This window comes from Liolophura sinensis, chromosome 9 (assembly GCF_032854445.1).
Source record: "Liolophura sinensis isolate JHLJ2023 chromosome 9, CUHK_Ljap_v2, whole genome shotgun sequence".
Classification (NCBI taxonomy): Eukaryota; Metazoa; Mollusca; class Polyplacophora; order Chitonida; family Chitonidae; genus Liolophura; species Liolophura sinensis.
This window is the reverse complement of record NC_088303.1, coordinates 18,611,329-18,627,751: the sequence shown is the minus strand read 5'-3', so window position 1 is coordinate 18,627,751 and position 16,423 is coordinate 18,611,329. Positions and strand designations below refer to the sequence as shown.

The window sequence follows — 16,423 nt, the reverse complement described above, 5'->3', positions numbered from 1 at the left end:
AAATGCATGTGAGTTAAAAAATTCTTTTCGTTTGTGATACTAAAAACGGTTGTGGCGGGGAAAATCGTGATGTAAAATGTAAAACCTTCCCCGCCCAAATCATTATCTGATATACTTCTGGCTTTATTTGATATGACACAGTGTGAATGCATTATACGTATTACCTCATCAAATTTCACACTTGATGTGTACCAACACTTTTTCCAATTTTACACATCATAATAGCTGTGGCTTTGTGATCATGTTAACCAAAACTGCAAAAGTTTTCCCATCTCATTCAGTAACATACATATGGTACCCTCAGTTTTAGTTGATGTATAATGTAACTTACAGGAAACAATTACTACTACACACTTTATCTGCAGTCAAGTTTTGCATATACGCGTGGTCATTTTACAAATCTTGTTAAGTTTGCTCCTTTACAATCTTGGGTGTGTATCTTTTACCTTTTCAGGCAACACGTATTTTACATATTCAGTTATTTTTTTTTACCAATTTCGGCGATTTTACAAATTTTGGCAATTACTCCGCATTTTTAGATTTTCGGGTAGCATACTTCAGTTAATTTTAACAGAAAGTCTGAGTGATGCTTCAGTGTATTCTGTTATTATACCATAATATTCCGACATGTTCAACATAATTTAAACTATTTTGTGACGTCACACGATTGTTGTGACTGCGGATTTTTTTTCACGAATCCACACTTGGAAGTTCTGTTGCGTAACATATTGTTTGTTGGTAGCATTTAGCTGTTATAGGCTATACTTAACCTATTGTCCCACAAACGCCTCATTGGTGATTCGAACCCATTTACTGTTGTTTGGCACGCCGCCAACTATCCGACAAGCTGCTGAGACAGGCTATGCAATCCTGATAATTAAGGGACTACAATGTTAACCATAGCAGAACACAAACGTGCGGGTAGTCTGGCCAACTGCTTACGTACAAGCTCGCCTTTAGAAATATCACCCGTCCCAAAGGATGCCCAGACGAGATTTGTTGAATAATACATAAAGATATTGTTTGCAGATTGACAAAGGTAGATACATACACGCGTAGGCTATATTTCCATATGAAATCAGAAAGAAAATGCTAAATTAAAAGCATCTTTTAAGGCCTCATCTAATATTTTAGCCAGGCCGATTGCCGGAACGAATAACCTGCAGATAAACGGTTTGTGTATGCAGTGAAGCTCAGAGATCGAAAAAATAATAATAAAAACAACTAAAATGAGGTAAATTTGAAAAACTTTACGACTAACTCTACAAGTTAATATCGCTCAGACAAAGAACAAAATCGGCTGAATATTTCAACTGTTTACTACGGTACCACGTGAAATCATGGACATAAAATGTATGGCAGGTTCCTTCAACAAATCCTACATAAGTTAGGAACCATTTCAGAAATTCGGTAAGTTCACAGTAAAAATTGAATCACTTGAATCCACAGATTCTATATTAGGCCTACCCGTACAAGTATTAAGCCGGAAAGCCAATAAAAAAGAAAGCCTTCCAACCATATATGTATTTCCGTATGTAAATCTAGTAACATATAACTGAGTAGAGCAACATGTATAACCGTCATCACTGGAAAGCACATTTTTGAAGATCAAAGTATCCTCATCTCTTAAACTTTACATTTGCATTTGTGTTGGATTTTTTTTTTTTCATGGACTGCTCCTCTGGCTGAAAGAGTGATCACAAATAATATCGTTGGCAGCATTTCTCTAAGTTTCGCTTGAGCGTTTGTACATGTACTCGCGGACAGGACTGCTGCGCATGCGGTGTACAGTCGCGTCACAGCTGTTGCCCTCAGCGAGTGGTTGGATACCCGCCTATTCCAGCTTCTGCACGAAGTCTCCCAATAGTTGCAGTTAATTGGTTGATTCCTATACGTTGTTTGGAATACCAGATGTCCCCAGAAGGTTTTTCTAGTGGCCACAGATAAAATGCTGGCCGTTTTTGAGGGCAGACATTACTCGACTTTGGCATGAACCAAGACTCCCAGCCACAAAACGGCCTCCCAACCGACTGAGAAATCATGACAAAGCTAAAACTTCTAACCAGTGTTGGTTATAAAGTTGAAACAAGCGAATGACGCACCGTTCCGGATTGTTTTTATATTTGTACTGTAGGCGTAAACCCTTTTACGCTTGATTTTGTGGTGTTTTAGCCCTCCCAAGTTACGCTTTGATAAATCCTCGAGATAACAGTGGCACTGTATATGATGAGAATCTCGTAATATGGATTATCAAACGAATCAACAGTTACTCGTGTTTTATCCACCACACCCCTGTTAGTCTAATACAATCCTGTTGTTGAATTTATAGAAAATGTGTTATATTTATCAGAATACATTCTAGCATCAATTATTAAAATTAACAGATTAATAATTGTTTGAGTGTATTTTCTCCGCTCTGTCATGGAGGATATATATGTACATATGTCACTGAAGGAAAGAACAATGCACTAAGCATGATAGCATAACTCAAAGAGCTATATATAACAAAGTACCCCGAGGCGTGGACAGGACTAGTAAATCATGCTGGCTTCTTTGCATGAACCCAGAACAGAAACGCAGCAAATCTGGGATACATCCCAGTTATTACAGAGCAGTAGCATTCATAACACATTTGGGCATTTGTAATAGCCTTATCTAGAATTCCTCGGGGAGTCTGCTGTAGTGGCATTCGTGCACAAATAACAAAAGACTTATCCAGCATTATCAGAATAATGTAGATCATCTGTATTACATTAATATTAATAGGTATATAGGTTTTAGCACATTACTTCAGATTATTGCCATGTCTTTAGAGATAACTTAATACTGTTGTATATAACAAGGACTGGATGGTAATGCGTTTACATGCCTTGACAATGAAGTTAACTCTTCTCACAGATGCTTGGAATATATAGATAGCGCCATGAATTATTCCGGATAATACACGTATTTACTTATTTATTTCATTGTTAGGTAATAACCGGTAATTTGATGCCTGGAAGAAAGCTGGGTGCCGTACAAAAGCTACAGATCTTTGGTGGCTTCTGACAAAATTTCCCCACCACAGACATACATATGAACAGTGACGCCATATGGGTAGAAGAATGGTAGTCTCCAACAAATGATAAGAATGCTTAACCATGAGCTCCATTAACAGGTAGCTCAGACGAATCTACAGATTCCCTGTCCAAGGCTGAGGTTTGAATTTGCTCCTGGATAATACCTTAATTTTTTATGTTACAGACTCCAATGACAATAGGCAATGAACAAAGACATGCTTTTAAAGATTCTATACAAAGTCTATTTACAGCTTTTCATCAGAATATACATATACATACATGATAAATGGATGGTTCAATATCAGCTCAAGATACATGCATCAAGCAAGCTTTACACTCTCATTTCATTTCAGTATTAATAATAAATCTTTAAAAGTGAAACTTAAGCACAACATGTGTACAGCATTACTTACAACACTGTTTACATAGAAAGCTGTATTTCATTTTAGATGGGCTCTATACATGTACCTTTTCATAATACAGGTACGGATCTGTCTTGTATAACATAATGCCAGAGAGGAGGCCAGCATGAGCTAGACTAGAACTCACAGCAACAACACTGGTGGGAGACTACTGGGTCATTGCTCCTTATTGACATGCTAACTCCCTTGGCCACGGAGGCCCCTATATCATTGAAAAATGGGCCACATCTTGTTTTTTAAACATGATAGTACCATCAGAATTCTGGCAGACAACAAGTTAAAAGAATTGGAACACTTTTAAATGTTGTTTAATTAACGACAGTTAGTTCATAAATTAGTCTTTAAGGCTCAACTTGAATTGTCAGAAAATATAACATAAGAAATGAGTCTGAGTGTCATAAATTCATGTAGTTGAAGAACATGGAGTAGTTTCAAACTTGCACCATATTTTCCGTAATGGACTCCACTGAGTGTAAAAATGAATGTCCAGAACTATAAATGGATTTTAGGATGAATAGTAGTATCATGAGACATCTGAAGACTTTTCCAATTCATTCTGACAAAACTAACCAATGCATGAAACGAATTGTCTGCATCATGACATGCAAAGGAGGCATGTTATTAATACTCTACCACATACCCCCTCCACTCCCCCCCCACCACACCGACAAACCCGAAAAATTGTTAATGGCAATAATGACAGATGATGTAAAGACTATGGGTAGCCAAACACTTTCATTCGCTACAATGATTTTGATCATATTCCTTACTTTGTGTCATGTTCCTGTTTATTTATTCCATCGTAAATTCATATTTCATTGATGCTCTCCTCTTACACACCTCCTAATAAGCTGTGGCCTTCTAAGTGTCAAGGTCACAAAAATAGAAATTATGAACATGTTACAAATGACAGCTATATCACTTAAATAAAGCTGAGAGTGATTAAATGTTGTAAAAATGCAATCATACCGTTTGGTGTTTGATTGGGGAAAATAGGTATGGCAGCAAATTTTCCTCAAGGTCGGACACACTCTGGCAAGAGGGACTGAATTCTGGGTCCAGGAGCACTAGGGGAAATAACTCCTCCAAAGCTGTTATCTAGCCAGACTACTTATCTCCCCTTTACCAACTCTGGAAGTGGATATAAAGCTCTCTCTCCACATCCCACCTTGTCAGTTAAATCAGATCGACGTCATTCATCATCCAACATATAAAGAGTTTAATTACACAACGTAGAATTTACAGAATATTTCACGTTGTAAAACAGAAGTCTGATTATATTCTACCAGCTGAAACTCTCTTGGATCAGCTAGAGCCAGGTGAGGTTAATATCACAAGGTGGTAGATAGTCATGCATGGCATACTTCCATGTCCACAAGCGCGCAATCCTGTCAAACTCTGCACGGTGTTTTGTGAAAAGCTGGCCTATTGAGGGCTCCATGCACACTTTACAGTAGGGGTCCGTTAACAGAGACTGTATGCTGATCAGAACTTTGGATATCGTTAATGCCAAGCTCCAGTTATGGTGAATGGAGTCCAGCCCTACATCACCGTGACGACTGATATTGGGGTGGAAGATTTTTGTGATGAATCTCACTTTGGGAGGCCTCATAGGATAACTAAAATCAGAAATGAAAAATAATATTAATAATAATACCTAAACTTTATATTCCTACAGAATATCTTTGATGAAAATATTACAGTGAACAAGAGCTAAACGTTACTTCAAAATGCAAGTTATAGCATCAAACAACTAGTCAGAAATCCCAATGGCCTCAGAACGTCTACCAGGAGGGTACCTTTTGACCATACCTGTCCAGTTTCCTTGATGGTCGCTATGTCCCTAAGTACTAATTTATTCCAGAGTAAAACATTACTCAAATAAACAAAAAGATAACACATTCCATACATTATTAAAACAAAGAGAAACATGAATTTTTCTGATGTTACACGTACCTCTCTGGAATCTGCAGGTAAAGTAAGAAGAGTCCTCCTTGGTAAGGGCTTCCCTGAGGGCCAGTGATTGATGCCTGCCAGTGGCAGCAGTGCCTGTCAAGGGGCGTGGCTTGGATGCCCTCTGGGGGGTCAGTCCGCAGAGTCTTAAGTTCACTCCTCAGTCTTCGATGTCGCCAGGAGTTCTCCTCTATAGGGGGTGTGCTCTTTATAACATGATACGCAAAAAGTTAAAGATATGCATCATTCCCACGCTGCTAAACAAATTATAACGATATTATAGGATAAAATATACCCTACACAGAACACCAGATTTTCATTTAGTGACACAAGTTTGACTGGAATTCTGACATTATCATTAATATAAGTAACACTAAGTAGTCGTTAATATTTTGCAAAGAGTTTACGACAATGTTCATCAGACAAAGGATGACCGCGGGGAGTCAAAGGGAAAATCAGCCCCAACGACACGAGTGCATAGCATGCAAGTCAATATGTGCAGCTGATAAAAATGTTTACCACTTTAATATATACAAGAATTGAAATGGATAAAGTATTTTCCCAAAGTATTTTCCCACAGTACGTGTATCTATGATATGAGTCAACATATCTGCTGATGCTTGCACTCAATGACAATGCAGACGACAACGTCACACAGTAAACGAAAGTAGTCTGGCACGTGTCCAGTTTTTGTTTGACTGATTTTTAGCAATGAATCGGTGTGAGCCTATCAAGTAGCTCTCCACACTGTCCATGAAAGAGGCTATATAGTATCTATCCCACCCCTTTATTACATGTTCTCAGTCACGTTTATGGGATAAATACAAGTAGCAGTGAGCCTCTGTAATGCTTCTTTACCTGTAACATCATGCTCTCCAAACAGTACCTACACGGGGAGCTCTCAAGTCTGCAACAGAGAAGGATCATATGAAGACTCTGACACCATAAAATATGATTAATAAAAACAATGATTTCCCGAAACTTGGGATACACCATGTTTGAGAAACGGTTAACACAATGCTGCATCAGTCATACCACATGCTCATGTGGTTAACATCTAAAACAGGGTTCAGCTGACATCAGAGGGAACAGCTGTGATCTTGGGTTATAGAAGTAACAAGTGGCAGATTGGTTAAAATTCATAATATGGCAGCACTTTCGTTTTTCTCAATGTGCTTGATTTCACTTAATATAATGTACGCTTCCATATTTCTATGACACAAGAAGATCACAAAAATAAAAATTGGACTGCTGGGATACATGTATGTGGGATACTGTATATACACATTTGATTTAGTGCTGTCTTTTCTTTCAACAATATCTCACACTATGAGAAAGAGCCTTCAGAATCTGAGCTACAAAACTACAAATAATACTAGCTTCAATTATGATTTATATTTACTTTCATGATGAGCTTTCTGTTAACATATTTACTTATTTGATTGTTGCTTAAAGCTGTACTCAAGAACATATTACTTGTAGAATGGTAGTCAGTTTCATGGTTGGAACAAACCGGAGTACTTAGGCTTAAACCAACTACTTTTTGACAAACTTTCCAACATATGACATAGAAACTTGCTCACCCTAATTAATTTACTAACTGACAGCTCTCTAAATGTCTTTTCATACGTTACAACTTACAAGCAGAGTGGTAATCTGCCATTTGAAGGGTAGACGACAGAAAATAGCATTACTACAACAAATTGTGAATTTCAGTCCATTTTCTCAACAATACAATCAAATACCCCATGAATGCGTGCTTGATCATCATGACTTACAGTTTAGCATAGACAGTCCTCCAGCATCTGACTCTGTACTGAGGTCGGAAAAGGGGCCATCTAAGACAGATGAAGTGTTTCCACTGATCCTCAGTTGTCTCCCCTTCCAAGATCTGCCTCCATCTTTGGCAGACATTTCCAGCTGTCCATAGTGAGATATCATCCAGGTAATTGAACACTACCAGTAGCACTACAACAGACACATCATGTATTTATTTGGTTGGTGTTTAACATCCTAATCAAGAATCTAACTCCTTCAGTTCTGCAGCAATTCAGGTTTTGGGTGGAGTAGGTTTGTATGTTTCATACGTCACTTGTTAAATTTCAAGTGAAAAATGTGATGACGAGGAGTCATTAGGTGTGTGTACTTTACTTTGTCTTCTTATGGCATTCGCTTTGAGAGCAGTAGATCCAGGGTCAATCCTGGGTCGAGTCACACCTAAGACCTTTACAGGGGAAGTTGTAACTTCCTCGCTTGGCTTTCAGCATGAAGTGCAACAACTGGTTGACCTGTATCAGTATAATGGCTCGGGCAGGGCGGCTTACTTGTCTTCGGTAAGTAGTCTCAGTGAAGCAGCACTAGATAAAAGAGCAATGGAAATCCGTCCTGCAACAAGGAGGCACATTACATCCACTCTAGGGATTCCTTCGTCGTCATATGACTGAAAAATTGTTAAGTACGATGTTAAACCCCAAACACTGACTCACTATCTCTACTTATGGAAGGGCATGGTCATGTCTCATGTCTCCCAACTCAATCCTGTTTCCTGGCCCTGAGCTGTAAGTGCTGAGCACCGAGCAAAGGATCAACAAGTACCATTTTTAAAGTCTTTGGTATGACTAGACCTGGGTTTGATCCAAGGTCTTCCAGCTTTGAGACGGATGTTCTAACCATTAGGTCACCAAAGCGATTTAACCCAGACACCTGCAGAAAAGTTCTATGTACATACATGCACATGTACAGAGTATAATTAGAGTGCAGCCCACATTCCCAGAACAATGCTATTACCAGCATGTATGTGATGCTGTAAAGAAGAAAATAAAGGGCATGAGTCAAATTTGACACACAGTTCGGTTATTTGATGTGATGCAATGACAGGCAATGAGTGCAGATGGCAGATATATGTATAGGAAGCTCAGCTATCTTATATACATATACACGTGTAGCTCTTTCCTGTTCTTTAAGCAAACCCACCCTTCTCATCCGCCCATAAAGGTTACAACAAAAAAAAAAACCCTTGCGCATTTCTTGCGTGCAATTTCATAATGATTGGTTTGTTTGCATTGACCAATTATAATTGGTTTGTTTGTATTGACCAATAAAAATTGGTTTGTTTGTATTGACCAATTATAACAACGTACACAACTGTTGCTGGATTATGCATGAGAATGGCTTCAACTTTCACACTGGGGATAAAAATTCAGCACACATCCCGCAAGTTAATCCCAGTCTTCATTCATCCATGGAAGAAACTGAAAAAAGCTCAGATAATCTTGGTTTTCAGAAACTTGAAATCATAGGCCCGATTTGGCTTACGTGTATTTGTTTATAATTTTCAAACACACAGAGACCACCCAGTGATCATACATATTTAGATTATTACTGTGTCTGGTAAGTATTTTGTCATGCTCTGAGCGTTTTCGTTGCTATCATCCTTTATAAAGATGCCATACACATACAAGAATGGACCTCCTTACATTATACAATCGCTGATGGACTCTAGTGAATCTCATACTACATAGTCTAGACATTCAGACAACAAAGGACCATGAAAATACATGCAGTGTAATCACAGCTTGTATGCGCGCACTAAAAATATGATCGCACTAAAAATGCTTGGGTAGTCGCAAAGTAATCGCTGTTTGATGCACGCAGAGAACAGTTGCTATAAAATGACCAAGACAATGTTTTGTTTTAATCAAGCCAGATATGAAGTTATTTCGTATTTGGTTTACTACACTTATAATTAGCTTTCACTCTATCATATTAATTACATGTGCGATCTACGAGCGAACGCTGCATTGTAAGAATCTTGGCGCTGCCTCATTGGCGTGTTATCTCATCGGGCTGACAGTGGATTTCCCCTTATAATTCTCATAACTGACATTTTTCAGCAAATATTGGGAGGCCAATATTCTGAATTTCTTTTGGCGGTATGTCCCTCTAAGCTTGATTAGTACTGTGCATGTGTGAATATCATATACATCTATACCTTCAGGGGGTAGCGAGTCCACCAGACCCTCGGGTACTGCTTCTTTTTCCGTGTCTCTGGGAATGGTCAGGGAGCTTATCCTTTCTGCCAGCTTGTCCATCTTGTGAGAGCCGGAACGAAGGACCTTGGAGCGACTCTCAGGCTTCATGTAGAAATCTGCAGCCATGTCAGGCTCCTCATTACCCGAGTCGTCAGAATCAGCTTTCTGTAAACACAAACTCAAATCTGAAGGTACATGAAATATTACATTGTAAATTCAACAGTACTGTGTGCTTCAATCCTTCCAATACATCCTTCACATAGGATCAATGATCTGGATCTCCTACTGGCGTGTACCTGAGTGGTCAGAAACAGCTTTCTGCTAACCCAGACCTGGAGGTACATGATTTTGTTGGAATTCAAGCACATTCTATGTGTAAAGGGGAAGGATCTTTCAAAAATACATTTTATTTATTTGATTGGTATTTTACAGCTAGCATTATGGTGGGAAGAAACCTGGCAGAGCCCGCAGAACCCCACAACCATTTGCAGGCTGCTGGCAGACCTCCCCAAGTACGGTCGGAGAGGAGGTCAGGATGAGCTGGACTTGCTCGTAGCAACCACATTGGTGATAGGCTCCTGGGTCATTACACTGAGCTAGCACGCTAACCAACTGAGCCACGTTCAAAAATACGGTAAAAGGCCACTGACAGCTGTACATGTAAGCTGTAGCGATGATCAATGTACGGCGACCATGGATGGATGGAAGAGATAATATTCAGATTCAGATGTTTGGCCAGATTCTCACATAGGGTTGAGTTTTCTTCAACCATGAAATTATAAATTCTAAACTATTCCTCTACTGATGTCATTTACTCAGTGGTAGCTCCCAAAATTCTCTTTGAGCTTAAACCGGTTTGAGCTTAAACCCTGATAGCACAGTTGGTAGAGCATCTGCTACAGGAGCGGTAGAACCAGGGTCAATCCTGGGTTGAGTCACACCTAAGACCTTAAAAGAGGAAGTTGTAACTTCCTTGCTTGGCGTTCAGCATGAGAGGGGATAGTGCAACGACCCGTATCAGTCTAATGGCTCGGGCGGGTCAGCTTACTTGCCTTCGGTGAGGCACTCCAGAGAAGCAGCATTAGATAAAAGAGTAGTGGAAATCTGTCCTGCAACAAGGAATATCGTCGTCATATGATTGAAAAATTGTTAAGTGCGAAGTTAAACTCCAAGCACTCACTCATTCTTTGAGCTTAGGATTTATTTATTTGAATGGTGTTTTATGCCTTACTCAAAATATTTAACTTGTACGACAACAGCAAGCATTATGGTTGGAGGAAACCGGGCAGAGACAGGGAGAAACCCACAACCATCTTTAGGTTGCTGGAAGACCTTTCTGCATAACTTCCTGTCATTTCTCTTTTGTTCACTTTAGCCTCACACCGCCGGTGCAAAATTTTGTCACAACGCAATTTTCCATTTGTATAAGAACTAAATTTAATACCTTTAAAATTCATTCTGACTGACACCTGATTACTTTTCTTCAATTGTCCACTGTCAATACGGCTATCAACTAGAACACATAGTCAAGTGTGAATACCATTAAGATGGCTTTGGTGAAAAGTGAATTAAGATAATTCAGCATGATGATTCATGCCACACGGGTTACTTCTATATATTCAACCTCTTTATATCTGAGTCAATATGTATGGCATTTAACCCTCACGGAAAAATTTCCTTTGATGTATGTTTACCTCTTTATATTCCTCTCCACCTTCACCTTCCTCATCTTTGTTGATGTCAGTGATGAAAAGAAAGATGTGACAAGTGCTGCAGACTGGTTGACCAAAACTACGCCCGTAAAATCCCTGACACATCATGCAGCTCTCGTACTTAAAATGGAAACAAGATTTAACAAAAACAGTTAATTTAGTCAGAAGTGGTGCAAAACCTGTAGCAGGACAGATCTGTAGGGTAGGCCTATTCTACCTGAAATGGTTTTCCATCTAATGGCAACCTTTTGCAGCTGTTATACAGAAAAACTATAGAATATCTTTTGAAAAAGGAGCCATACAATAAACAAGCTAGCTGCACAGTGGGCAATGCTACTGTGAGAGTTAATATGGTAAGAAAGAGGTTAGTTAATTACTGAGACCACTCAGTTGATACCATTTCATGCTAGGGAAGTTTTAATACATGTGTAAACAGCGGATGTTTCTTATGGTATATCTGACACATTTTGGGCCTTTTTCACCATAACCACAATAACTCTCACTACTCCACTGCTTGTATGGAGTCAGATTTTAACATTACTTAGGCCTATATATGAGATGGGTTTATTTATGAGATTATGAATTGATGCTGATACAGCGCAACCTACAGAAAGTTAGAAAGTGTGTGTGCTGTTTTCTACCTCTGAGGAGAGAAATTCGGTGAGATCCACACTACTCTTGTCATCCCTGTTACTCTTGACAACAGCTTTGGTCAGTATCCGCGATGAGGACACTGAAGTGGACGCTTCGGGCTTCATGGCAGCCATGCTGTGAATCTCGTCCACTTAACAACACATCACTGCACAGACTTGACTGATCTTATCTAAAACTGAAAACTGTTTGCAGTCATTTACTTCGACTTCAACATCGAACATCTACATGTTTTAAGACCCAAATGTACACTGACTGCACGGAACAGTTTGCAACGATAACAACTGTCCAGCCATCACTCGGGCATTGTGGGCTACAAAACTACTTGCGGGTTCGCAGTTTACAGCTGACATTGATGAGAGTTGCCATACTTTTGACAAGTAACATGCACACAGACATTTCGTCTGGCCATTTGCCATAAACACAAGCGGAAGTGGAACTCTTTAGTGTTACCTTATTCTTACGAGCTAAATTTCCCTGCGACACGCGTGCCCGTGTTGAGTGATATGCGCAGCTCGTGGTATTAGAGGCGCCTGTGACTGTGGTGTATGTTGCCGCACTCGGCGGAAAGGCTGAAAGTGTCCCAAGACAACGAACATCGGACCTGAAAGAATGCTCAACCATGTCGGAGACTTTCCCCCGTCTGAATGCTAGCGGCCCTGCTCATATGCCTGCAGTTTCTTGGTTTGAATTTCTCCTGAACGAAAACCTTTTGGAAAACCACTTATCCGACGAATCCAGTGGTAAGCTGACAAACTGTCAGGGAAGTGTAGCACGACGACAGTCCATTTTCCAGGCTATCCTGTCCCATGCAGAGTAGTGTTGATTTTTAGTTATGGGAAGAGGCACGGCAACACCAATGAATAATTAAATACAACGCATTTGTTATGGTGTCTGGTAAATGATACTTCCCTGCGTTTTCTGATAACCTTTATATAGAAATATCCAGACAAACTTCACGTGACAACGTGTTGAGAAGAAAAGGTAGGAACAACTTGAGCCTCAAGTTAAAAAGTTGGGTGAAGGACCTTCAAGCACAGCAGTCATCTGGTGCTAGTTGCCACAACATACAGTATAGTGTATTATAACTATAATGGTTTGGTGCATTCTCCTGACTCATGACTCTATGGCATTCCAGTACCCTGAGATGTGATGTTGGGATGTTCGACCAAAAACAATGTTCCCACAAATCAAGTCATTCGTAACTTCTGATTTTAATTGTAGTTTTCACTTGTTCATCCAGGCTGTGTGTGACTTCTAGGCCTGTATTCAAAGCAAACTGGTGACAAGTGCATGATGGATTTCCACTAGCAACTGAAAACAAAAACAGTAACTTGGCAATCACATATTTCTCAATAAAGTACTTTATACTCAATAAAATGCTGTATTCTTGGTTATTTTGGTCATTGCTGTTTTATCAGTTTACATTTTGACTTGTAAATATATTGAGACCAGCTCATTTGGAAGTGTGTGTACATATTTCAATATTAATCACTTTATTTCTGATTGCTCATTAATTTCTACTATTTATTTACTACATGCATTTGCTGCTGTACTTTGTACTTTCAGATCCCACAGCTTCACAGTTGATAGTTCAATTCATTCAGCAAGCAGATGTCCATGTGGCTAACCTGTACTCGGGGAATGGGCAGCCAAATAATGGTTTCTCAGACTGGAAACCAGAGGCGAGTTTGGGTAAGATCAAATGTCAGTATAAAAGATGGCTGATTATAACAGTATCATAATTGACTGCCTTTTCATCGCAATCAAAGATGGTTGGTATTTGATACATGTAGATATGCATGTAAGTTGATATTTTTTTCCATTTCTCTGTCATCATCCAGCTACATGTACCAGTTAATATGTATCAGCTGTCATTGTACTTTTTGGGGCCACTTTTTGGTAGTCAAAAAAGCCCAGCATAACTTGTAAGAGAATATTGTGGGACAGTCTTTGTGTGGGCTACTGAATAATGCTTGCTGAAGCTCATAATCCATGTGATCTACAGTAAGGGGATTATCCTAATTAAAGGTATGAAAGAGGGATTAAGAGATTGAAGGATTAGAATTAGCTGCTCTTTGTAACTCTGCATGGCCATTTCTTGTGCTTGGATATTATGATAAGGCAAAGTAGCCATGTATAATATATATGTATACATTTACTAGCCTATAGGGACACCTTACTGCTGAGATCACAACATAGGTCAGGGGTCATTGGGTTGTCTGGACCATGGATTGAATGACTCACTAGTTTATGTGCTTACAGCCAGGTTGATACACTCTACATGTAGTATGCCATATATGCACATATAGAAAAGTAAACTGATTGCTTGTGTAAGTCATTCAAAACAGAAGAAAACCAACATTTTGCACAATACGTCCACAGTTTTGAATCAGTTCCTGATCATCCTTAAGAGAAAAATATGGAACATTCCAAATGATAGAATACAGGTTACTGTACTTTCTACCCTAACTAAAACATGTGACAAATTCATACGAACATGTATGCTTACAACTTCAGTTATAGAAAATTGTCCAGAGTATGATCCTCAAGGGAAACACTACATCGGTTTTTGTTACAGTATAATTCGACAAAAGCTTTACAATAATAAATCCACACCCAACTTACATTCGTTATGTGTAATATCATAATAAAGAAGTACATGTACACCAATTTTCAATGAAATACGTTAACACATAACATAAAAAGTGTGGAAAACTGTGAAATAAGTAAAATTGGCATGTCCAAAAAAATGCCTCCCCCCTCCTCCCAAGAAAATGAAAAAAAAAAAAAAAATCAGCAAAACACTTAAGAAAATCAGAAATCATTCTTAAATCAACACAAGCTGTAACTTAAATAACACTATTCCCATGTGCAAAGTTTCAGTCAAAAATCTTCAAAGATATTGGAAAAATATGCAGGAAACTTTGCAGCCTTCATGTTATGTTCATGTTATGTTTAACTTGGTATAGCGACAACATTGCCTAAGTGGCATTGACTTATAGGCTGTTCTTGGTTTCTGCAGGAATGAACATCTTTTTTAAGTCAGAAATGGTTGTTATAGTGGCCATAATTTTTTTTTTCTCGCTTACAGTTGATAATAAACAGCAGGTTAAAGAAAACAAGAAGATCCAAGCGTTACGGATCTTGGCGCTGAAGGTAGCTGCTTACTTGAAATGGGATTTATCATACTTAGAAAATGGGTAAGATGTAACAGCATGTTTGGATGTGCATAACAAACACACAGACATTAACAGATGGGCTTGAGTGTCATTTTAATATGTTTTCTGTATGATGACTTTACACATAGGTGGTTTCATATTGAGTACTTGATGGGAACATGCTTTCTGAAGGTTCTTGACAATTAATGTTTAGGTTTTGTTTCAGCTACATGTACAAAAATCAATGCTCATGTACCTGAATCACATACAGGCAAGATTGTTAAATGTATATACCTTTTTCTGATATAAAACACTTTGTAGATTTATAATGTTTAAATATTTTATGTAGATTTTGATATAGGTATTTGTACTTAATGATATGCTGTATTTCCTCAACTTTTGCACATGCTTGGAAGGCATTTGTGCAAGCATACTCTGAAGGCATTAACCTGTGTTGACTGATAAAATTATACTTTTTGTGAAGCTCTGAAAATGACCAATCCAACCAGTGTAGTTTTGTCTCAAAAGTCAAATTAAAAATGTACATAAATCGCAGTGAAAGATACTCTTTTAAATGCGAAACAGTTGAGGAATGAGTGAAGTTCTTTTGTGTTTATTTGACAAGTGTGCCTATGTTATGCTGTGTTTTGATGGTTTGCAGAGTGCCTTTACCTTTGGTTCAGTCACTGCTGTCTGAGCTGATGAGGATCTGCGTGGGTGGAGACTATGAACTGAAAAAGTCTGCCGTTGATGGAATAGATGGACTGTCGGACGAAGCTCTGTTTGCCATACAGCTGTACCACAGATGGTTTGTAAAAAGCTATGCTAAACCTTGCTGTATTGTAGCTGTATTGTCATAAACCTTCAATGTTGATACATGATACTGCAGAGTTATGCCTTTACACATCATTATCAGTTTGGTTAGTTTTGTTTGAAACATTTGGTCTGTTTGAAATATTTCGTTTGTTTTGTTTGAAGCATTTTGCTTGTTTTATTTGAAACATTTCATTTGTTTTGTTTTGAACATTTTCAAGCTGTTTATAATTAAAAATCTATAAAGTAATACGTATGATTTGTCATATCATTCTAGTTTTATTGATAATCATTAATAATGTGAGTAATCAGTATTTTATAAAGTGTCATTCTGTTGATGACAGAAAGGTACATGAAGCAATTTATTGAGACACAGAGTTCCTTTATGCCTGAATTAGTGACCCATAGTATCGAAGATAGACGTGTTCTGTATGTAAGGCTCAAGATTTTCATCAATTAAGAATAGATGAAATGTGAAAATTCTTGTCTGCTTGCTCATTTCAAAGTGATGTTATTGTTTTGTATTTCAGGAGTCTGAAGTCGATAGTCAGAGACAGTTTTCCTGCAAAAGTTGCCAAAACTGGCTTTTTCCAAGGGTATGTGCTTTGTTTAATGAATTCG

The 16,423-nt window shown here is 38.5% G+C and overlaps 2 protein-coding genes across 2 annotated transcripts in view; one reads left to right on the top strand and one right to left on the bottom strand.

Annotated features, from left to right (window-relative positions):
• Positions 1–4,160: 4,160 nt before the first annotated feature.
• Positions 4,161–12,224, bottom strand: LOC135475462 (uncharacterized). Its single transcript, XM_064755371.1, has 7 exons — positions 11,819–12,224; positions 11,160–11,297; positions 9,426–9,630; positions 7,213–7,402; positions 6,293–6,341; positions 5,438–5,640; positions 4,161–5,100 (listed from the first exon to the last, which is right to left on the bottom strand). Exons 1-7 carry the CDS (start codon positions 11,942–11,944, stop codon positions 4,791–4,793), a joined length of 1,221 nt encoding a protein of 406 aa, XP_064611441.1. The 5' UTR covers positions 11,945–12,224; the 3' UTR covers positions 4,161–4,790.
• A 181-nt stretch (positions 12,225–12,405) lies between these two features.
• LOC135475266 (integrator complex subunit 8-like) overlaps positions 12,406–16,423 on the top strand; it is a 28,168-nt gene continuing 24,150 nt past the window's right edge. The window contains exons 1-5 of the mRNA XM_064755101.1: positions 12,406–12,571; positions 13,398–13,523; positions 14,923–15,031; positions 15,651–15,797; positions 16,333–16,398. Of these exons, the coding sequence (XP_064611171.1) occupies positions 12,451–12,571; positions 13,398–13,523; positions 14,923–15,031; positions 15,651–15,797; positions 16,333–16,398 (569 nt within the window). The 5' untranslated portion in view covers positions 12,406–12,450. The remainder of the gene's footprint in view (positions 12,572–13,397; positions 13,524–14,922; positions 15,032–15,650; positions 15,798–16,332; positions 16,399–16,423) is intronic.